The sequence below is a fragment of the Heptranchias perlo genome, chromosome 25 (assembly GCF_035084215.1).
Source record: "Heptranchias perlo isolate sHepPer1 chromosome 25, sHepPer1.hap1, whole genome shotgun sequence".
In the NCBI taxonomy this organism is placed as follows: domain Eukaryota; kingdom Metazoa; phylum Chordata; class Chondrichthyes; order Hexanchiformes; family Hexanchidae; genus Heptranchias; species Heptranchias perlo.
Window position 1 is genome coordinate 27,758,543 of NC_090349.1, and position 24,352 is coordinate 27,782,894.

General features: G+C 39.7%; 1 protein-coding gene across 2 annotated transcripts in view; it reads right to left on the reverse strand.

Moving 5' to 3' along the window:
* Positions 1–24,352, reverse strand: part of tbc1d10ab (TBC1 domain family, member 10Ab) — a 62,946-nt gene that overhangs the window by 26,081 nt on the left and 12,513 nt on the right. For both annotated transcript variants that reach the window (XR_010967208.1, XM_068005872.1), the window contains exon 2: positions 12,712–12,811. Coding sequence is in view for 1 of the 2 variants with exons in the window: in XM_068005872.1 (XP_067861973.1) it covers positions 12,712–12,811 (100 nt within the window). In the remaining variant the exon portion in view is untranslated. The remainder of the gene's footprint in view (positions 1–12,711; positions 12,812–24,352) is intronic.

Consider the following 24,352-nt stretch of genomic DNA (forward strand, 5'->3'; position numbering starts at 1 on the left):
GTAATGAAGAAAATAATAGCACTAAAGAGAGTGACAAATCCCCAGGACCAGTTGGTTTCCATCCCAGGGTTTTAAAGGAAGTAGGTGAGCAGATTGCAGATGCCCGAACTATAATCTTTCAAAGTTTTCTAGATTCAGGAACTGTCCCTCTCGATTGGAAAATTGCACGTCACTCCGCTTTTTAAGAAAGGAGAGAGAGGGAAACCGGGGAATTATAGACCAGTTAGCCTAACATCTGTTGTGGGGAAATGGCTGGAGTCTATAATTAAGGATAGGGTGACTGAACACCGAGAATTTTCAGTTAATCAGGGCGAGCCAGCATGGATTTGTGAAAGGTAGGTCGTGCCTGACAAACCTGATTAAATTTTTTGAAGAGATGACTAAAGTAGTGGACAGGGGAATGTCAATGGATGTTATTTATATGGGCTTCCAGAAGGCATTTGTTAAGGTCCCACATAAGAGACTGTTGGCTAAGTTAGAAGCCCATGGAATCGAGGGAAAAGTATGGACTTGGTTAGGAAATTGGCTGAGCGAAAGGCGACAAGAGAGTAGGGATAATGGGTAAGTATACACATTGGGAGGATGTGACTAGTGGAGTCCCGCAGGGATGTGTCTTGGGGCCTCAATTATTCACAATATTTATTAACGACTTAGATGAAGGCATAGAAAGTCTCATATCTAAGTTTGCCGATAACACAAAGATTGGTGGCATTGTAAGCAGTGTAGATGAAAACATAAAATTACAAAGCGATATTGATAGATTAGGTGAATGGGCAAAACTGTGGCAGATGGAATTCAATGTAGACAAATGTGAGGTCATCCACTTTGGATCAAAAAAGGATAGAACAGGGTACTTTCTTAATGGTAAAAAGTTAAAAACAGTGGATGTCCAAAGGGACCTAGGGGTTCAGGTACATAGATCATTGAAGTGTCATGAACAGGTGCAGAAAATAATCAAAAAGGCTAATGGAATGCTGGCCTTTATATCTAGAGTACAAGAGGGCAGAAGTTATGCTGCAGCTATACAAAACCCTGGTTAGACCGCACCTGGAGTACTGTGAGCAGTTCTGGGCACCGCACCTTCGGAAGGACATATTGGCCTTGGAAGGAGTGCAGCGTAGGTTTACTAGAATGATACCCGGACTTCAAGGGTTAAGTTACGAGGAGAGACTACACAAATTGGGGTTGTATTCTCCAGAGTTTCGAAGGTTATGGGGTGATCTAATCGAAGTTTATAAGATATTAAGGGGAACGGATAGGGTGGATAGAGAGAAACTATTTCCACTGGTTGGGTATTCTGGGAGTAGGGGGCACAGTCTAAAAATCAGAGCCGGAGCCAGACCTTTCTGGAGCGAGATTAGAAAACATTTCTACACACAAAGGGTGGTAGAAGTTTGGAACTCTCTTCCGCAAACGGCAATTGATACTAGCTCAATTGCTAAATTTAAATGTGAGATGGATAGCTTTTTGGCAACCAAAGGTATTAAGGGATATGGGCCAAAGGCAGGTATATGGAGCTAGATCACAGATCAGCCATGATCTTATCAAATGGCGGAGCAGGCACGAGGGGCTGAATGGCCTACTCCTGTTCCTATGTTTGCTCAATGAATCTTACAATGAACTTGCAAAGTGATAATTGTATCATAGTGTTGAATTGGATTTCCAATACTGTACAAGGCAAGTTTTCAGGCATTTTCTGGCAGGAGTAAGAGAAAGAGAGTTGGATTTTGCATTTCTTCAAGTGGAGGTGAATATATTTAACTCTCTTCACATTCACCAAAAATACTGCACTAGGCCAAATTAAAAAGGTTATTTGGATCATAAATTCAGCTATTAGAGAGAAATAATACTGCACTCTAGCCAAAAATAAGGAAACAAATAGATAGTAAAAAACATGCATTTGATTCTTTGACTAATCTGAAAGCCACACGTCAGACAAACTGCCACGTTAAAAAAAAACTTGACTCTCCCTACAGCCAACTGTACATATTTATGTTACCATATTTACCAAAGCAGGATTTAACAGGCACTTGCCTATTAAACTATGAATTTCTGATTTCTTCACACTGGGCTTTAAAACATTGGGAGCCACAATTTTTTTTAAAAAAATGGGCAGTGCCAAGCCATGCAACAGAGTTTATGTGACTTGCTCCAAAATAACAGGTGCTATATAAATGCAAGTTTGTTTTTGTGTGTTGAAATGTGTCCAACAAGTACCCAACTAAATTTAGGTGATCACTTAATGCAGATTCAAGTCTGAAGTAGTATGCTGATGTGCCAGTTGTGAGATGATTTATAAGAAGTTGTCAATATATGCTTTGTTGCAGTACTTTGAAATCTAACAACACCATCAGTATTTTGTGTGGTCTTGAGATACACAAGGTCAAGCACACATACTGCCATGTATGCTCTGAGGACCAAAAGGAAGCTGCAAGAGGATATTGATAAAATGGTGGGTTGGGCAAAAATTGGCAGATGGAATTCAATGTCAGTAAATGTAAGGTGGTACATTTTGGTAAAAAGAATAAAAGTAATAATTATACTTTGAATGAGGGAAAGCTGGGTGATGGGGAAAGAGCAGAGGGATATGGGGTTGAGGTTCACAAAAACCTTAAAAACAGCAGCTCAAGTAAATAAGGCCATAAAAAGCTAATTATAGCCAGAGATATAGAATATGAAAGTCAAGATGTAATGGTGAATCTCGAAAAGACCTTAGTAAGACCACAGTTGGAGAACTGTGTGCAGTTTTGGGATCCACACTGTAGGAAGGATGTTGAAGCAAAAGGGTTCAGCACAGATTCACCAGGATGCTGCCTGGTGTGAGGAAATACAAATAAAGAACAAACTTGCATTTATATAGCACTTCTTCATTACCTCAGGAAGTCCCAAACTGCTTCACAGCCAACGAAGTATTTTTGACGTGTAGTCACTGTTGTAATGTAAGGAAACATGGCAGCAAATTTGCACATAGCAAGGATCCACAAACAGTACTGACGTAAATGACCAAATAATCTGTTTTAGTGATGTTGGATGAGGGATAAATATTGGCCGAGATGCCCAGAGAACTCCTTGCTCTTCTTCGAATAGTGCCATGGGATCTTTCACTTCCATCCGAGGGCAGATGTGGGCTCGGTTTAATGTCTCATCTGAAAGACTGCACCTCCAACAATGCAGCAGTTCCACAGTACTGCATTGACAACCCAAGACCTTCTCACTCAGAGACAAGAGAACTACCACTGAGCCAAGGCTGGCATCTTTAACACTTTTGAAGAAGGACTTGAAAAAAATTGTGCAGTTTTTGTTAAAACAAAACCTTTAAGACCTTAGATAGGTGGTTGAAGAAAGGGAAATTAGGGGATATGGGTCCAGGGTTGGCACATGGGATTAGGACTACTATTTGTGTGGGGGATAAACACCATCATGGACTAATTAGGCTGAACAGCCTGTTTCATGTTGTAATTTCTATGTAATTCTATTCAATTTTTATAATACCGTGGTTTTTGGGAAATCTCTAACTTTCATCAGCTTATTTCTCCCCCCAGTTCTCTCCCTTTCAGCTGTGGCTCAGAGGTAGCACTCTCACCTCAGTCAGAAGCACATTCCACTCCAGAGAATTGAGCACAAAATCTAGGCTGACCCTCCAGAGTGTTGCACTGTCGGAGGTCCCATCTTTCAGATGAGACGTTAAACCAAGAGTCTGTCCTTTCAGGTGGGTGTAATAAGATTCCATGGCACTATTCGAAGAGGAGCAGGGGAGTTCTTCCCGGTAGCCTAGATTATATTTATCCCTCAACCAACATCACATGAAACAGATTATCTGGTCATTATCTCATTGCTGTTTGTGGGACCTTGCTGTACGCAAATTAGCTGCCGTGTTTCCTACATTACACAGTGACTACATTTCAAAAGCACTTCATTGGCTGTAAAGTCCGGAGGTCATGAAAGGTACTATATAAGTGTAAGTCTTTCTTTCCCTTCTGAAAGCTGTATTTATTTGGAGTTCAGTTCCAGCAGCTCTTCAGTACCTTGGCCAAGTGATGATTCTCCATGTGGGAGCCTAAACAAGGTACACTTTCTATCAATCAGAGGTCAGTGGATAGTCATCTGGAGCAGGAAGCCTGACTGATTTCCCCTCTCCATAGCTGAGGCAAATTTCAACAGTCCTCTTGCTGCCTGGAAGAACACAACTAATTTAGCATAGATCTTCTGGCTTGTGAACCTCACCATTGTGGAATGTGTTTGATGAGGTTGTTGATCCAATGAGGTTTTGCTGTGGGCTGACAGTCAACCAGTCATGCTACCTTTCATTTCTCCTCTCAGGTCCTTGGCCCTTCCTGATTCCTACCCCAACCAATCATTACTCCTCTGCCTTCCTACTCTCCTGCTACCATCCCAGGCTTGAATTCCCCTTGAATAAGCCCACAGCTACCCTTTGTGCCTCTCTTGGCATCCTCCGAAGGGCCCATTGCAATCCCTTGCTGCTTCCTTACAAGCTGCAGCCCCAATTGCCCCATCCCACACCAACTTTGTCACCCAATGCTCCCACTCAGGGCTAACCTTGCCAATCTCCTTCCCAGCCCAATTCACTCCAACCACTACCCCCTTGGACTATGCCAGCAATCAATCTGTGCTCCACTCTGCATTTCTCTCCAGAATATCCTTTCACTTGTGAACAAGGCCCTTGCCATTCACAACCTTATTATGGATGACTGCAATGACCTTCTGGCTTTCACAGATATTTGGCTCACAGGTGATGATATTTTGCCCCTTATCAAAGCCTCCCTGCCTGGTAATGCTTCCCACCACTTGTCCCGCCCAAATCGCCGAGGTGGTGGTATGGCCCTTATCACCAAGTCACACTGGTCTCTTCCCCCTACTTCTCTGGCACCTTCTCATTTGAGCACCTCACCTTTCCTTTAAAATCCACCTTGACTACCACACACCCCAAGTTTCTAGTCACAGGAAAGTGTTAAGTATTTATCTGCTAATATCAGCAACAGTATTTCGAAGCTATAGTGTACAAGTCATCCTTTCTGAAAAGCAAAAATTGAAGGCAAGAAATTTAGAAAGAGTTCACATTTTGAACCTGTGAAATAATTTCAAAATTATCTTTAAATCCTCTTTGAATGACTTAGTCCACATGGAATGCAACCAGAGTTTCAAGCAGCCCTTTGTGTTTAACCATGACTGAACAATTACTCAGGAAGGAAAACTATTTAAAAAGCATGTTCTGAAAGTTTATTTGAACTATGCTGTACCAGACTGCATGTTTAAATGTACACAAGCAATTTACCCAGAGATTCCTATCTTTCCTAAAGTAATGTGCAGAAAACTGCTTCCAAGTCTGGATTAACTGAAGTGTGAAATCCCAACAATAAAAAAGGTACCTCCCACCGTTGGGCAACTCAGAAGAAACTGTCAGAAGTTTAGGACTTTGAAGCTAGTAATTTTTGCAAGCAACAGTTAATCTGAGCAAGAGTGTACTTGCTTTCGGTGAGCCAATGCCACAATAACGGACTTTTGAACAATTTCAGTCTAACTGCATTTGAAACAATTCAAAAATAGCTCTCTTGGAAATGGCAGACTCACATGGCCATGGCTGTTAAACACTTCCCATTTTACACCCATTAATTTAACCCTTTTCACATGAGACATTAACCCTTTTAATACTGAAAGATGTTTCAAAATCTGTGGCTGTTCTTTTATATAAGACCTACAGATTCAATTCCCTAAATTTTTCATGTTCAACGAAACTGAAAACTTAACAAGCTAGGAGACTTTTAAATCAATATGATTCTTCAAAAAAAATTGTGTTTCTAGTAATCCATGCTGTAATCCATGGAGCTGAATACCACCTATTTCCTAATTTATTGGTTTAGTTTATTACAACTTTACAAATTTTTTTCAAATATTTGCATCATTTCTGATACATTTCCTACTCGAGATGATGTCTGTCGCCCATATATGTTTGAGACTCGTAGACAGATTACAGAACTTTCCAACTATGTGCAGTTTGTCGGGGTTCACCCCTACAAACATGCAATCTAATGCAGTTGTGGTCCACCTGTCTCCAAATTCTACTTTTGCAACATTCAATATTAGAAATTTAGAGAATTATTCTGTACATATATAAAAGAATGGGTAGAGGTTTTGAAAGGTGCAATGTTGTTGAATTTCAGATGTGAAAGCCACAAATTAATGTATGTAAATAGAGCAGTAACTACACGAGCCAGTCCAAGGGGTGAAAAGTATTACGATTTTTTTCAGTCCAAGGACTTAAAAAAAATCAAAATGTTGATTTTTTAAAAAATCAATTGTATTGAAATGTTTCATTTATTCACCTTCATTTTATGCTTTGGGTTATGCCAGTTTTACTGCCACAACTCTGCTTTAAAAAATTAAAATCGTGGGGGTGAGCAGGAGAGCAGGTTTAGATTAGTTGTTCAAATGGAGAAAAACACCAGTGCAAACTTCATGAGCCAAATAGTCCATTTCAGTTCTGCAATACTTTTATAATTCTATAAGTCATGGAGTGGTAGGATGTGAATTTATGCATAAGTGTGGGTAGTGGAATGAGAGAATAAAAAGCGAAATCAAATCAGATGGGTGGGTTAAGCTGTCGTCACACACCTCCTAATGGCACATGGATTGTCAGTGGCCTAGTTATAGATACCTTCCCTAATGTCAGTTTGGCTCAGTTGGTAGCATTCTTGCTACAAAATCAGAAGGCTGTGGAGTAAAGCCCCATTCCAGGACTTGAGCACATAATCTAGGGAGACACTCCAGTACACTACTGAGGGACTGCTGCATTGTCAGAGGTACTGTCCTTCAGATGAGATGCTAAATCTGTATGTTGAAGTGGACTGCAAGAAGAATGAGACATTCTATTAGCATGCTAATCAACATTCCTCCCTCAACCAAAACCAGAAATAGATAAACTGGTCACTTCCTTTCATTGAGGTTTGTGGGATCTTGTGTGGAAAATGGCTGTTGTGTTTGTCCACATAAAGGTCACTGCACTTGAAGCATTTCACATGCAATGAATTGCTTTAAAGATGTTTTGAGAGGTGATAGTGATAAGTGCAAGTCTTTGGGGTTTTTTTGGCCAATGAATACTTCTTTAAAAAAATTTTTTTTTTTTTTTTTTTTTTTTTGAGTACGGTGGGGTGGTCAGAAATGAGAGAGTACACTCGCAAGTGGATTTATTAAGCAACTAGCACAATGAACACAAACTCAATTTTTTTTTATTTGTTCATGGGATGTGGGCGTCGCTGGCAAGGCCATCATTTATTGCTCATCCCTAATTGCCAGCAAGACTGATTGCACTAGAATTATAAACCACATGTGCAAACATGTTCCCCTTTGTGGTCTACAATATCAGTACCTATAAAGGCAAGATGTAGAGTATAGGTCTATTTGTACTGTATATGTCAGCTCAGCTACTGAAATACTCAGTGCAACAATAGCCCAATGGGAGATGGTCCCTGCAGGCTCAAATATGGAAATAGTAACTTAATCCATACGCTACAAAGAATATCAATTGTAGCTAACAGCATAAGTGTCACTGTAACATGAAAAACATTTTAAAAAAATTAATTGAATGGAGGCTTCATTTGATTACTGAAACATTAGACTCAAGGATAGTGTCAATATACAAGAGATTTAGCAATCAAACATCACAACCTCCTGCACCAAAACTTAGCAAAACGCCTAAAAGAAAAATGTACTCAATTCTTTCAGGTCATCTACAAAAGTCAACAGCAATTCACTCCTGGAGACTCTAAACTACCTTATGAAATTTAGTTCTAGTCTCAATCGGTATTTTGTACTCAGTCTTCTGCCAGGGGCCTGGTCTTGCTAATATATTTCTAGACAGGAGAGAAAGAAGAAAATGTAGCTAGAAAAGGCACTCCATAGCTTAGGATCTGTATCCAGATGACATCATAAAAATGTGGGTCTACAAATCTGCCACTGGGATTAGGCAGCCGGTTTTAGTAATATAAATGTCTGGACCTTGCCAGCATGTTTGCTTTCTGTGGCATTCCATTTAAAAGCAGAATGCGAGACACTTTTGGAGAGAGACTCTCCAGTTTGAATGTAAACGGAGAGCGGCATCAGACTGTGCTCTCCTGACACAGGATGAAATTATACACAAATATAAAAGTGCCTATAGACATGGAGGCAAAGTCTGAAGTAGGCTGGAAGCTTGAAAAGGAATTCCATGAACACATTCAAAACAAAAAAGGGAGCACCTTGCCGTGGTTTTCAAAAACACGCAATCCAAAGAACTTCCTGAGTTGTGGACAAATATCCATAAGAAAGTACGTTTTGTTATTTTCCCATTTTTAATAGATATTAAATCATTTTAATGGCTTCAACATGGCACCATACAGATTGCATCACCTCATTACACCATTTTTAAAACTTCTCCCCCTTCTTCGGGAAACACAGTAACGTACAGAACTCCTTCCTTCCCTCATCAAAGAGAACATCCTTTTAACCAGAAGTGCTTTGATTTTCACAATAGATCCTCTACACCTGTAATCAATGGCAATCCGAAGAAATGCAACTTAAGTAAGAATTGTTCATTTTTCCCTTTCTCAGATAGAAATCCTTGTTCCACAATGCTCTTATCTAGTAAACCATCTATGAACAATTAAGATTCAAAAACATCAGAGGCGAGTGAATGATATCAATTTGATTTAGAAACTTTTTCATGGATACTTATATTGCCCTTAAATGCAGGGAAGCTACTTATACACTTAAAGGGCTTTTAAACAATAGCAATCATAAAATAGACAGAAGAGAGCAATGTCTTAACTGCTCTCCTGCTTTTATATTCAAACTGGAATGTTAGTCTCCATCAATGCCTTGGGCTCTGCTGTTAAATGGAACGCCACAGAAAAGCAAACACTCAGGCCAGCTCCAAGTATTTACATTACTAATCCCAGCTGCCTTATCCCAACTGCAGATCTCTGGACCAGCATTTTTATGGCTTTATTTTCTGCTGAAGATGGTAGTTCATGCTGGAGTATGATTCTGCAGTCAACTTGCTCTTTGGTAGTTCACCTATTATTCAGGTGAACCTACACAGTTAAGTGTCAATGAACTATCTAAACATGAATGCAGTCACAATCAAGTCAAACCTTGTTCTCACTCAACACCCACACACTTTTAAAAGTTGCTGCACAGCAAGTACTTTGGGGTGATTTTGCCCATCGCTAACCTGGAGGCACTGAGGCTAACTGTGTGTCTCACCATCCCAACTGAGATTCACTAATGCTGCAAAGACCAAATACTGAACCTCAGGCCTATGATAAATACACAAGTGTCAATTTAGTAATCTTATATAATTTCTTTTTACAAAACTGTTGTAAACCAATTGAAATGGAAGTCACTCTTTTATAACTTTTAAAATGGAGGATCAGACTCTTGTCAATTACAAGATTATAGGAAGAGTACTTTTGATCTAGAGTTAATTAAGATAAAAGTTTCCAAGTTGATGTGTCAAGCTATGTAGTTAGATAGGCACCAAGACCATTGGTAAAATAGCTTGTTGTCCCACTTTGCTCAGAGGCTCAATGTTCTATTTTAATCCAACTATTAGAAATTCATACATATTCTTGGCTTCTGAATTGTCAGTTGTGCTGTCTGGTGTATATTTATTGTTGATATAATTTACATCTAAACTAAAGAGCTATTTGACTTCAAACTAGAAACAAAGCTCTGTTGTTGACTGGATTTTATGATTGATTGTTTTATTAAGCTTGGCTTCATCTTCAAAGCAAAATATGTTTAATAAAACTAGAAGTTTTTTCTGCTAGAGACAGCTTTCCTCTGGATCCTGGAAAAAGACCAGTAACTATCCAAATATTGTACAGGAGGTAGAATTGAAAAATTCATTTTCACATATCAGATGTGGCAACCCAACAAATTTAGTCATACTAAATGGAGGAAAATATACTAATGGCAGATGAAGAGGGTCCAACAGTGAATCTCAGTTTATCCGGGCCAGGGGGAGGAGGGCAAGGGAAACAGGATATAGAAAGCCTCTTCCTTAGATGAGGCTCTAGAGCATGTCCTTCTGATTGAGACGGCCTATGCAATCCAGGAGCATTATGCAACAAAGAAGACACTTTTCATGTCTTCATCAAAGACCACTCCAGTTTATTGAAGTCCTTTATAGATATCAAAAAGAAACAAACCCATGTTGGACATTATTAATATACATGAATAACAATATCACCTTGTATTTTGCCTAGTATCTTTTGTTTTCTCTGCAATTTCAGTGTAACTACTGTATTATTTTGACCTGCAAAAATCTAATCTGTATAGCGATATTCTTCACACTGGAGTAATTGATAAAGTTGCATGACAGTACAGAAAATTCAGTATGCAGCTTACCATGATAGGGGTTAATCAATAGATCCATGTTACATTATCTCTGTAAAGAGATGAGCACCACTCAAGGGAAGTGGTACGAAACAGTTAAGAGACATTCCTTTGAAAAGCCTGAACCATAAAAGGTCCTTCCTAGTTGCCATGGCTCAATCATCAACTCACTGACCCACAGGGGAGAGGGCTATATTTGAAACAGATTCTTGCATTTAATGTAACATACATTTTGAGATGGATTAGCTGTATAAAACTAACATGAAACATACTGCAAGATGACTGTACTCTGAACTTCCTCTCAGCAAAAAGATTTTGGCCAAGTGGTTAGTGCAGCAGATACTGAGCATTAAAAAGCAAAAACCAAGTAACATGAACCCAGAAATGGTAGATTGCAATGTGAAAAAAAACCAATGCACTTTGGAACATAGTTACTTAGTATATAGGTGAATACTGAATGAAGTAAAATTTAAAAAAAAAATCTGGGTGTGCTCAACCAGTTACTGAGTGTCCAAACAATAAAAAGGTTGTTGTCAATGGAAATCAGGCCACATGATGCACCAAAGGCATTCAAGCAGTCAATTTTCCATTCTTCTTTATGGCAGCTTGCTCAATATAATAGACAAAAACTTGCCAGAATTGCATACATTAATCTACCGGCCTACCACTTCTCAGCTCTGCATATTAGCATAACACTACTGCACAATACTGGACCATCTGAAGAAAAAAAGTGTTTTCTTACAGACAGATAAGTGTCGATAACAGGTCAACCTGTAAAGCCATATTAAGTCCTCTCAAAAAAAATTCAGTTACTTAATATAATTCAATTACAAAATGGTTCAACAATTTTTAAAAAGATTAGATTAAGAATGTTGAACGATACAACTGGGGATTGTTCCATTCTTTTAGTACTGCTGAGTAACCATGGCTACAAATGACTAAATTCTGGCCAAGTTACACATCTGGTAAAAATAAGATTACTTTCAATCAATATTTAACTATTGCTAGGCGACAATTCTGGTGGTTCTTCTCCCCTCCCGCAAAGTGTGGAGATATCTTCTGGCTTCCAGATGAAGGTTACATGACTTGTAACATATGCAGTAAGTAATAGTGCTTCAAAGCACAATTCTGAATACACCATGAGCTGCATGGTACTGTATAACATTTCTTTACATTGCAAATGTTTGAAATTATGTCTTGAACAACAACTACATAAGCAGCACGCCAGAAACAAATGAACCATGAACTCTTAAAGCTCAGGTAGTAAACGGAGTTCACGCTTGCCACAAAGAGTACAGTAGTGTACAAAAACATGAGAAAAGGGTTAACAGTGATGCATCAATGAGTTGCTCTGAAGTGCAACCCAAGGTTTCCCAGTCAATTCCCTTTTGCAGCCATGCTGTCAGTGGAGGTGCAAGAACCAAAAGGTAACCAGCGCGGAACTAAACTAGACCAGGAATCTACTACTAGTACGTGCTGATTCAGCAAATTTCAGCCAAAATGTAGAGGTCCAACAAGTGGCTACAGCATTCTTGAGCTTGGTGCACGAGAGAAGAAACAGCCACAATTCCCATTCCTAATTCACATCCAGTGACACCTGTTGGAAAGTCCATGAATCTAGACATCAGGCGAGGAGGAGGAGGAGGACTGGATGAAACTATAATGCCCCCAGAGTTGAGTAGCTTGGCAACATCACTGTCTAGCATCAGAAATAAAAAAAGACAGCTGAGTGTAGTGCCAGAGGTTGGCTGGTGCTAACGGAACCATAACCAACCATAAGTCAGTGCCTTCAGGAAGAGAGAAATTTGGAGAAGGAAAAAGAAAGACCAGATGCGTCCCCACTGAGAAGGTGGTTGAAAGAGAAAAGAAAATGATGAGACACAGAAGTTATCATGGGTCACTAAAGCACAACTCCTAATTACAGAACAGCACAACAGTGTGGAAGCATGCTGTTAGCAAACTTCTTGGCAAAGTTATTGTGAGACATCGAAACAAATGAGAAAGTGCACACAAGATGACATCCAAAGTGATAACATAATGAGGTCTTATGAACTTTCTTCAACTCTTAAAATTATGTTGCAGTCTCACAACTTTACAGATTTTTAAACATCTATTCCACACAAATTTAACCCCTCGAACTCAAAGCTACTGGTTTAAAAAAAGTACTGGTTATAAATGTATACACAAATTTAAAGGTGAATTTAAATACATATACAACAAATCTAACATTTATATACACTAGAAAGAAGCCTTTATTTTTATTAACCTACTGCTTTCTCAGTCAACTACCGTATGGATTTTCTGTCATATCAGTCTCACCTTCTTGTGCTTTTTTGCCATCCATTTGTCCCAGTTGTTCAACATGTCCAGCCATTTGGATTCCCGCTGTCGCAATACTTCAGGTGGTACTTCATGTTGCCTAGAAATAATGATTTGCAAATTACTTTTAGGACTGGAAATTCACGTTTAAGATTGAAAACACTGCCAGTTGAACAGACTCATTTTTAAAGATGGTCACTAATTAGCTAAATAGCTACAGCTGCTAACACCTAGTAAAATTACCAAACTTTCTGAACAACCGGACACAAAATAAACATAAGTGAAGTGAGTTGCTTATACATCCAAAATAGAAAAATGATTACTATAAAAAAAACTTCAAAAGTGTTATTTAATACAAGTGTTGATTTGAAAGTTTGAAACTGTAAAACATTATTATTGACTCATGAGCACTATTGTAAGGCAAGAGATTAAACTGCCTACAATACCTATCAAATCTGCAGAATACTATGAATTGTGACGGTGTGTTTAAAAAGAAAAACTTGTGATAAGCCCCAGCATAATACAACTATCAAACATCTCAAAGCACTTCACATACAATGAAGGATCACTCTGAAGTGCAACACCTTAAAGGCAAACTGCAAATGGTAGCCATTTTACGCACAGCAATATCCCACAAGCAGTAATGAGATGAAATGGCCAGTTAAACTGTTTGATAGCTTTGGTTGAGGGGAAAATGTTGGGACAGCAGCTCAGCTTTGAATAGTGCCATGGATCTTTTAATGGGTGCCTGAACAGGCAGATGAAGCCCACTTTCTCACATTTCCCCCACAGAACAGCAGCTCTCCCTCAGTATTGCACGAGAGAGAGGAGGTAGAGAAAACTTCCTTAAAAACACATAAGCACCCACAATATGTTTTGAAAAGTAAACATACAACGTGACAATTAAAAAATTTAGCTAATCTACATGCCAGTAAAAACAGTTTAGCTCCAACTGCCTAGACATCTATTGACATCAGACTTCCCCTTTCTCAAGTGGCTCCATACTACCTCATCTATTGGTTTGGGCCACATTCCAGGTCTGTTGAAATGTCTCAGAATTTGCTGTACAGGAGGCTGCAATTTGGTCCATTAAGCCTGTACCTGCTCTCCAACTTAAGCTATCTATTCTTAAAATCAATTTCCCTATATGCTCTTATATTCTTCCTTTTCAAATATTTATCAATTCTCTGAATAGAATTTGCCTCAGCCGCCACTTAAAGCACACTACAGGAAAAAGTCTTTCAATTTCCTCCTTCACTCTTTTGGTGATAACCCAGAGTCCATGTGCTCTTGTTACCAATTCACCAACAAATGGAAATGATCCTTCACTTCTGTAAGGCACCTTGGAACACTTTTCTAATTTAACGGTGCTATGTAAATGCAAGTACAGTAATTGTTGTTAATCGCCATCTGAAAGCCTTTTGTAATTTTGGAAACCTCTATTAGACCCACCCTTAACCTTTTCTGTTTCAGTGAAAAAAGGACCAGCCTTTCTTTATAAATGTAATCTGGTATCATTGTAGTGAATCTTCACTATACTCTTTCCATTGCTTTAATATCCTCCCAATAATGGGGTGTACTGAACCGCATGCAATACCCCAAGTGTGATCTAACCAATATCTTGTACAACTTCAGCATAATGTGTGTCATTTTTATCCCTCAGACATCCCTTCCAGTGACCAGGCTTCTTGATATACAGGGGAATCTAGAAGTTTCTCTCATTTTGGAATTCCACCCCACTTTATAGCGAATGTTAGCATCATTATTACTGGATGGGTTTGACATTTGGAAATAGTGGTTGATGTGCCATTTAAAAAAAATGTTACCCTGGTTTGTCAGGTTTTAAATTTTTACTTGAAGATTTTTATAAACCAGTCAAAACAAAATATTAAAAATATTTTTGAATTTCATACTATACAGCATAAAGGAATGTTATTGCTTATGCAGTTTCACATTAAGCTACAGACTACATTCATTTGCTATATAAAACTTAGTGGAAGCAATTATATTTGAGGGATGGTGGTTTACATCAAATTATGTCACTCGTTCAGTGCTTTCATGCTGTACTTTTAGCTGCAAACAAGGATGTGCTGCTGTAAAACAGGATACCATGTCAATGGTTGGCCCACAGAAAAAAACCTAGCCATTTCCTTTGCAGCATTAAATACAACATTTTGAACTTGGGCTAGAATCCATTATCGTTTTCCTGGGATGTATCAATTTTCTGGTTAAATATTTATAGGTGGGATTAAAAACAGTAATTCACTCACTTCATTGAAAAGCTGCTTCAAATTTACAGTATTCTACACTCCGCTACTAAAAAAAACCTGAAAACTGCAGAAACTTAAGTCAATACTTAAGGTAAGCCTGGCAATAGAATCAAGTTGATCCTCTGTGGCAGTCTCATCTAGGAAGATCAGCAGTACTTTAAGGCACTGTTAATTGACCAGCATGCCTTGCTCATCGATAGGTGTACCCATCCACATCCCATCACTCAGGCTGGGATTCGTCCCAGTTAGCACCAGGTAAGTCTGCAAGCCAATATTCCTACTGGTACAGTGCTCTTAGCTGATAAGCTGCAACAGGTTTATTAATGAACTGTGCTGAAAAGTGTGCGTCTTAGCCAACAGTAGCTCTTAGCCCATTGAGAATCCCAATTTGCCAACCTTGCCATAAGTTTGTTCTGTTTAGGTTAAGTGGGGTTTGTCCCTGCAGGGAGAGTGAACGTGCACTCCATATCAGGTAAATGGAAACAACATACATCGATTTCTCAGTAGCTTTGTTTTAAGGCTCTTAACAACAGTGATGGATTGCCATGCATTGACAGATTGAGCTAAAAATATATTTTCAGCAAGTGCATCAAAACACATCAAAGCAACAAATGCTTCCTTACTAAAACAGTCACCTTTATCCACCTTTACACTTATTTTAAAGAGCACAGAATATATTCTACTGTAATCCTATGTTCAGTAACAAAAAATGTATTCGATTCTCAATCTCTTCTGATATTCAAACACAAACACTTTTTCCTATTTTAAGTGCGAAGTGATGCATTTTGGCAAGAAGAATGAGGAGAGGCAATATAAACTAAATGGTACAATTCTAAAGGTGGGTGCAGGAACAGAGACCTGGGGATATGCGTGCAGAAATCTTTGAAGGTGGCAAGACAGGTTGAGAAAGTGGTTAAAAAATTATACGGGATCCTGGGCTTTATAAATTAGAGGTATAGAGCACAAATGCAAGGAAGTTATGTTGAACCTTTACAAAACACTGGCTTGGCCACAACTGGAGTATTGTGTCCAATTTTGGCCACTGCATTTTAGGAAGGATGTGAAGGCCTTAGAGAGGGCGCAGAAAAGATTTACTAGAATGGTACCAGGGATGAGGGACTTCAGTTACGTGGATAGACTGGAGAAGCTGGGGTTGTTCTTCTTAGAGCAGAGAAGGTTAAGAGGAGATTTGATAAAAGTGTTCAAAATCATGACGGGTTTAGATAAAGTAAATGAAGAGAAACTGTTCCCATTGGCGGAAGGGTCTGGAACCAGAGGAGACAGATTTAAGGTGATTGGCAAAAGAACCAAAGGCGACATGAAGAAAAACTTTTTTGTTTTAAAAATGTAGCGAGTAGTTATAATCTGGAATGCGCTGCCTGAAAGGGTGGTGGAAGCAGATTCAATCGGGGCTTTCAAAAAGGAATTGGATAAATACTTGAAGGGATTAAATTTGCACAGCTACGGGGAAAGAGCGAGGGAATGGGACGAACTGGATTGCTCTTACAAAGAGCTTGCTGGGGCTCAATGGGCCGAATGGCCTCCTTCTGCACTGTAGCCATTCTATGATTCCAAAATTTAAAAAAATTATGCCATGAAGCGATATGAAAACCATGTGCAGACAGAAAGGTCATACTAATAGGGAAATAAAACAAACCTAAAATAAACTGGAATGCCAAAGCAGTCTCAAATCTGAGCTAGTGAATGTAACAAATGACTGCTTTCTGACCCAGTATGTTAAGAATGCCACAATAGGTAACGCACATAATGGTAATGGCAAGTGATCCAGATACTAGGAATGGAAGTCATGGCACCTCTAGGCAACAGGGAAAATAACAATTAAATTTGATATGATTTCAGATATTCAAGTATCACAAGCCAACATGGAAGTAAAAAATTGCTAATTGCAAGGCAATCAAGGTGTCAGTCTTGGTTTAGTGGTGGCACTCTCGCCTCAGTCAGAAGACTGTGGGATCAAGTTCCACTCCAGAGACTTGAGCACATAGTATAGGCTGACACTTTAGTGTCATTCTGAGGGAGTTTGAGGTGCACTCACTCAGATGTTAAACCAAGTGCTCCATCTGCCCCCTCGGGTGGACGTAAAAGATCCCATGGCACTATCCGAAGATAAGCTAGGGAGTTCTTCTGTGTCCTGGCCAATCCCTTAACCATCACAAACCAATAATCTGGTCATTATCTCATTGTTATTTGTGGGACGTGTGCAAATTGACTGCCGTGTTTCATACATTACAATAGTGACTACTCATCAAAAGTACGTCACAGATACATATACAGACACATACATATATCATGCATACACACTTTAAAATTTTGTAGCATATTTGCTCATTCATTGTTCATTTAATAAATCTGCTTAATTGTTTAAAACTAGAATGAGGTCTGATGTGATAGAGTCTATTTCCAGGCCTCGAGAAGCAATAGACTATCAAAGCATAAAAATACTTGCAGTAGCTTAATAACTAAAGGCAGAGCAGGGGTTTCTGATTATTGCCTGAACACATTACAGAACATTTTACTTAAATAGTAAGGCTACTAAGATGCTCCCAAAGGCAGAGAGAGTAATCGAAGATATGAGAACCAAAGAAATCTAGAGTAAAAACATAAGGAAATGAAGGCCACACTCATCCACACGACCCTAAGTTTACTGTTTGGTTGCATACAAATGTTTTCAATAGGGGAGAACGTGGGAAAAATCTGACAGCACAATTTCACATGGCTAAATCACGAAAGAGGAAGAGAATTTATATTAAAAATAGTTTTTAAAGGACTATTGGCTATAAATGGCTGTAAGAGTAAAGGCATTCAGGGTATATCTGGCACCAATGGAATCTGCTGCAATCTTCACAATTATGATTTTTTAAGTTTCAGACATTACTGCCAGACCATTCTGAACAAAATCTTCAAATCATCAATTTAGGCTTGGAACACAGATATTGTCGACAACACCCTTTAGGAAAATCGGAACATCTAAAGACAATTTAAAGACATTCCACATTCAAATTAAAAACAGGTACACAATGTCATCAAAGGGATGCTTTGCTGTAAATAATCAGTATGCAGGGACCTTAGATAATTTATTTGAATGACCCTCAAGGGCATTGACTCATGAGGGTACAGTTCCACAAAGGCTGGTACCTGCCAATACCTCATTCAAGTAGCCATTCTTCATTTGTGAGCATAGACAGCAAGTATCAGTAGGCTAATCAACCATTTGGGGGGGGGGGGGGGGGTGTGGAGGGAGGAAATGATAGGAGGGTGGGCCAAGCCTAATTCTGCCCTTATCCAATGCCCACACTCACATTCAGCAGCAGTCAGGAGCACGTCCAAGAACAGACTTTTTGACTGAACTTTCCATCCCTGACCAGTCAAGGCTAATTGTAGTTTTCCTCCAGCCAACAGTGCCTAACACAGTAGGGATCCAACCTGGGATCTTCCTAGTCTGAACCACACACTGGATAAATGCATTAAACCATCAGGAGCACACATCAGATATTTACAAATCATGTTAACATTTTCTATTCTTTTAGCCCAGCTAAGAGGCTTGGCTGGCAACTTCCTCCGAAACCTCCACTTTTGCTGCTAGAGTTGGACATGCACATGAACAATTTGGAGTGGCTCTCATCAAATTTCCATCCTATGCAGCATGCCTGGCTTTCATGAGAAAGTCACTGCCAGGCTATTTGGATTAGATATAGTGTTTCATTCAATATTTGTCATTTTCTGTTGCTACCATGCAGAAACAGGCTTTAATATGAATCTGGGAAAGTCCCTTGGATCTAGATCACGGCACACAAGTTCTCATCATAGAAGTTTACAACATGGAAACAGGCCCTTCGGCCCAACATGTCCATGTCGCCCAGTTTATACCACTAAGCTAGTCCCAATTGCCTGCACTTGGCCCATATCCCTCTATACCCATCTTACCCATGTAACTGTCCAAATGCTTTTTAAAAGACAAAATTGTACCCGCCTCTACTACTGCCTCTGGCAGCTCGTTCCAGACACTCACCACCCTTTGAGTGAAAAAATTGCCCCTCTGGACCCTTTTGTATCTCTCCCCTCTCACCTTAAATCTATGCCCCCTCGTTACAGACTCCCCTACCTTTGGGAAAAGATTTTGACTATCTACCTTATCTATGCCCCTCATTATTTTATAGACTTCTATAAGATCACCCCTAAACCTCCTACTCTCCAGGGAAAAAAGTCCCAGTCTGTCTAACCTCTCCCTATAAGTCAAACCATCAAGTCCCGGTAGCATCCTAGTAAATCTTTTCTGCACTCTTTCTAGTTTAATAATATCCTTTCTATAATAGGGTGACCAGAACTGTACACAGTATTCCAAGTGTGGCCTTACTAATGTCTTGTACAACTTCAACAAGACATCCCAACTCCTGTATTCAATGTTCTGACCAATGAAACCAAGCATGCTGAATGCCTTCTTCACCACCCTATCCACCTGTGACTCCACTTTCAAGGAGCTATGAACCTGTACTCCTAGATCTCTTTGTTCTATAACTCTCCCCAACGCCCTACCATTAACGGAGTAGGTCCTGGCCCAATTCGATCTACCAAAATGCATCACCTCACATTTATCTAAATTAAACTCCATCTGCCATTCATCGGCCCACTGGCCCAATTTATCAAGATCCCGTTGCAATCCTAGATAACCTTCTTCACTGTCCACAATGCCACCAATCTTGGTGTCATCTGCAAACTTACTAACCATGCCTCCTAAATTCTCATCCAAATCATTAATATAAATAACAAATAACAGAGGACCCAGCACCGATCCCTGAGGCACACCGCTGGTCACAGGCCACCAATTTGAAAAACAACCCTCTACAACCACCCTCTGTCTTCTGTCGACAATCCAATTGGCTACCTCACCTTGGATCCCGTGAGATTTAACCTTATGTAACAACCTACCATGCGGTACCTTGTCAAAGGCTTTGCTAAAGTCCATGTAGACCACGTCTACTGCACAGCCCTCATCTATCTCCTTGGTTACCCCTTCAAAAAACTCAATCAAATTCGTGAGACATGATTTTCCTCTCACAAAACCATGCTGACTGTTCCTAATCAGTCCCTGCCTCTCCAAATGCCCGTAGATCCTGTCTCAGAATACCCTCTAACAACTTACCCACTACAGATGTCAGGCTCACCGGTCTGTAGTTCCCAGGCTTTTCCCTGCCGCCCTTCTTAAACAAAGGCACAACATTTGCTACCCTCCAATCTTCAGGCACCTCACCTGTAGCTGTCGATGATTCAAATATCTCTGCTAGGGGACCCGCAATTTCCTCCCTGACCTCCCATAACATCCTGGGATACATTTCATCAGGTCCCGGAGATTTATCTACCTTGATGCGCGTTAAGACTTCCAGCACTTCCCTCTCTGTAATATGTACACTCCTCAAGACATTACTATTTATTTCCCCAAGTTCCCTAACATCCATGCCTTTCTCAACCATATATACCGATGCGAAATATTCATTTAGGATCTCACCCATCTCTTGTGGTTCCGCACATAGATGACCTTGTTGATCCTTAAGAGGCCCTACTCTCTCCCTAGTTACTCTTTTGCCCTTTATGTATTTGTAGAAGCTCTTTGGATTCACCTTTGCCTTATCTGCCAAAGCAATCTCATGTCCCCTTTTTGCCCTCCTGATTTCTCTCTTAACTCTACTCTGGCAATCTCTATACTCTTCAAGGGATCCACTTGATCCCAGCTGCCAATGCAGGTCATATGCCTCCTTCTTCTTTCTGACTGGAGCCTCAATCTCCTGAGTCATCCAAGGTTCCCTACTTCTACCAGCCTTGCCCTTCACTTTATAAGGAATGTGCTTACCCTGAACCCTGGTTAACACACTTTTGAAGGCTTCCCACTTACCAGACGTCCCTTTGCCTGCCAACAGACTCTCCCAATCAACTTCTGAAAGTTCCTGTCTAATACCATCAAAATTAGACTTATTTTTTTAATATATTATCCTCATGTAAATAATGCAAAAAGGAAACAGCTCAAGAATGAAAATAGTTATCTGGGCTTAACATTCAAAAGGTTTTAGTCCGTTACTAAAGATCAGACAAAATCTTGCACAAGCAATTGAAATCAAGTGGAAAAGTCTGCATACTGTTTCAGTAAATACCGCAACCTTACTGTAAGGACACATTAAACAAGCCTAAATTAAATGACGTGACTGATGTGTGTATGCTCGCAAAAAAATGAAAAGTTATTTAAAGGAGTGTGTTAATATTTCAGGTTTATGGGGCTCTTAACATACAGTGCACACAGTATAATTAGAATTTTTAACTTTTTATATCAAAACCAACAATTTCTTCATAACGCTTTCTCTGGTCTCAATCTGGCCAAAAGAAGCTGCAATTCAACCAGTCATTCCTTCTTCCTGAGGTGGAACGCCTTGTTTCCTTCTGGCGCTCCACTCAGCAACCAGATTTTGAACAGATCAAACTTTTAGTCGAGACTAGTGAGTTTCAGTTACAATTAGCTCTCAGACTAAAACACATGACCTGTTTAGGAATTAAGCATTAATCCATCTGAACCGTCAGGAATAATTAACTGCTTACTGAACTGCAGCTTAAGAGTCTCAAAACCTACTACAATGCCAAATAAAAACAGATAAAAGAGGCATCTATTTATACACTGCAACCTAAGTAAGCCACCTCAAAAGGTGGATGTACCCAGAAACAAATTTTACTGCCCATTTTTATGAACTCTTCAAAAAAAAAAATTTCATCTGGAGGTGTCAAAGGTATGGATGAGGGTTTCAGCGACAGATGGCAGAGGTGGAAGTATTTGTTATGAAGAGCATATGGGGTCAGAAGCTCAGCTCAGGGTCAAGTAGGATGCCGAGACTGCGAACAGTCTGGTTCAGCCCAAGACAATGGCCAGGAAGGGGGACGAAATGGATGGCAAGGGTACGGAGCCACAGACGATGGCTTCAGTCTTCCTAGTGTTCAACTGGAGGAAGCTGCGGCTCATTCACAACTGGATATCAGAACTGCCGATGTTAGTCTCTTCGGGCTGCTCTCATGTATATCTCAGGAACGTTAAGACTGAAAGCAGCACAATACTCAGCCAGGAAATGGTAAGTGGCCTGTGGAAACAAATTGCAGTGGTCTGGGGAGGGGCAGGAGCAAAGGGCAAAGAAAGGGGAAAAAAGATGCAATCAAGTGCCTATGTTCCCAATTTAGAAAGCAAGCATATATTTGAATTCTAGCTCAAAGAGTGAACAACTTCCCCAAGCAAATTGGCAAGCATCACTATCTCCCCAATTGGTTTCCTACTGGCAATGTGAATTCCAAAGCAAGTGAACAGAAATTTGCATAAGGACAGAAACAGTGTTTGTTCTGTCAAGCATGTTTCAGTCACTTAGCGATCATAACAGACTACATGACCTACACATCCTACATTTTTATTTAAAAAGCATATTCATTTCCAAATGTTTGTAGGAAAAATACGAGTTTCAGAAGTTAACATTCCAAAATGTCTTAGGGAAACAACAAAGAAAAATGGTTTACACAACACAACTTGCTTCCAACCATTTCACTTGCTTTAAGTGGTGTGAAGAACAGAAATTTCCCAATCTAACATAAAACATGAAAGTCCCAGGGACATCACAAAGAATTACAATTGGTCTTCAAGACCATAATGGATCAAATAGCATTCATTTACCTTAACTAACCTTAGCCCAGGGCTTCAGCCGTTTTATCCAATGGTGCATTCACACAGGGTTTAGTAGCGGCACAAAGCGGCTTTGTACCGATACTAAAATTGGAGTGTAAATTGTTGAAGCCCGAACTCACACTGAAGTAAAGTGGGAGCAAGACCACCTCCTCCAGGGCACCTCACTCTGCTTCACACCAATGTTGGGTAGGATCCTGACACTGGATTCCAGCTATATTTACATTTTAATCGCAGCATTGGTGCAAAGTAAAACTACTCCACACCAACACTGCAGTTGTACAACGAATGAACCCTAATGAAAAGGCTCCAACTAAATAACAAATGTAACTGCCTTGGTGATGTAGAATGGGCTCACATAAAGCAAACATGATAATGGGAAAAAAATCCTCAATATTCAAATTTACTTATGATATAATTCAGGGGTACTTACTTTTACACTCTCAGACCCACCATTAAGATTACTTTCAACAATATAGCCAAATCCTTCAGCTTCTTCACATTCATTATAATTATTTGAATAGAAAACAACCACCTTCTTTGCTAAATGGTAGGAATAATTTAATTCAGGTTTTTTTCTGTTTTCGTGGGAAATGTGACCAAACTGCCTATTTCCCACCACAACACAGACCAGAGGGAAATAAGCAGTGCTTGAATTCTCTTCTCTTAATAAACGTTTCTAATTAACCCAAACTGGAAAAAGAAAATGCTGGAAATGCATAGGTCAATCCGCATCTGTGACGAGAGAGAGACAAGTTACAACAGTGTGTAACACATCATTAGTTCTAATGAAGGGTTACACACCCAAAACATCATATCCTGTCTTTTCTCTCCATAGATGTTGACTGATCTGCTATGTATTTCTAGGATTTATTTTACTGCAATTGACCAATTTTTTTCAGCTCAGGTTCAGAGTTTGATTGGGCTTTCAACTTAACACAGCACACTGTAGTTATCAGAATTCCAAACTGCTTAGTTTTTGCAATTTAACAATGATGTCACACACAGCTGTTTTGCACATTGTTTCAGACCATCAGGCTAGACAGGGTTTCTTTTAAAAACACACTTCGCCTGCTGTGAAAAAACATGAAGCCTCCCTATTCTTGCTCCACTAAGCAAATCAAGGAAATGTGAAAATACTTCATTGTAAAATTATGGTGTCTGCTGTGCTTTTATAAATGATGTGGAGATGCCGGTGATGGACTGGGGTTGACAATTGTAAACAATTTTACAACACCAAGTTATAGTCCAGCAATTTTATTTTAAATTCACAAGCTTTCGGAGATTTTCTCCTTCCTCAGGCAAATGTTTCAAGATCTCCTTGAAGCCTACGCATTTATACATATTGAACAATAATAAATGGTGTTTACAGACTGCCCCTGCAACTGCCCGTTGCCAAGGCAATCACCGTGTTCAGACAGAGAGGTGTTACCTGCAGAACCTCCGAATACACATTCAATAAAAAAACAAACAGGGAAAAAAAAACAGAGAAAAAAAAACACAGAGAGAGGCAGAAACATCCGGAAGGCAGAGAGAGCCAGCAAATGACCCATTATATTAAAAACAGATAACATTTGTTCGCTGGTGGGGTAACGTGTAGCGTGACATGAACCCAAGATCCCGGTTGAGGCCGTCCTCATGGGTGCGGAAC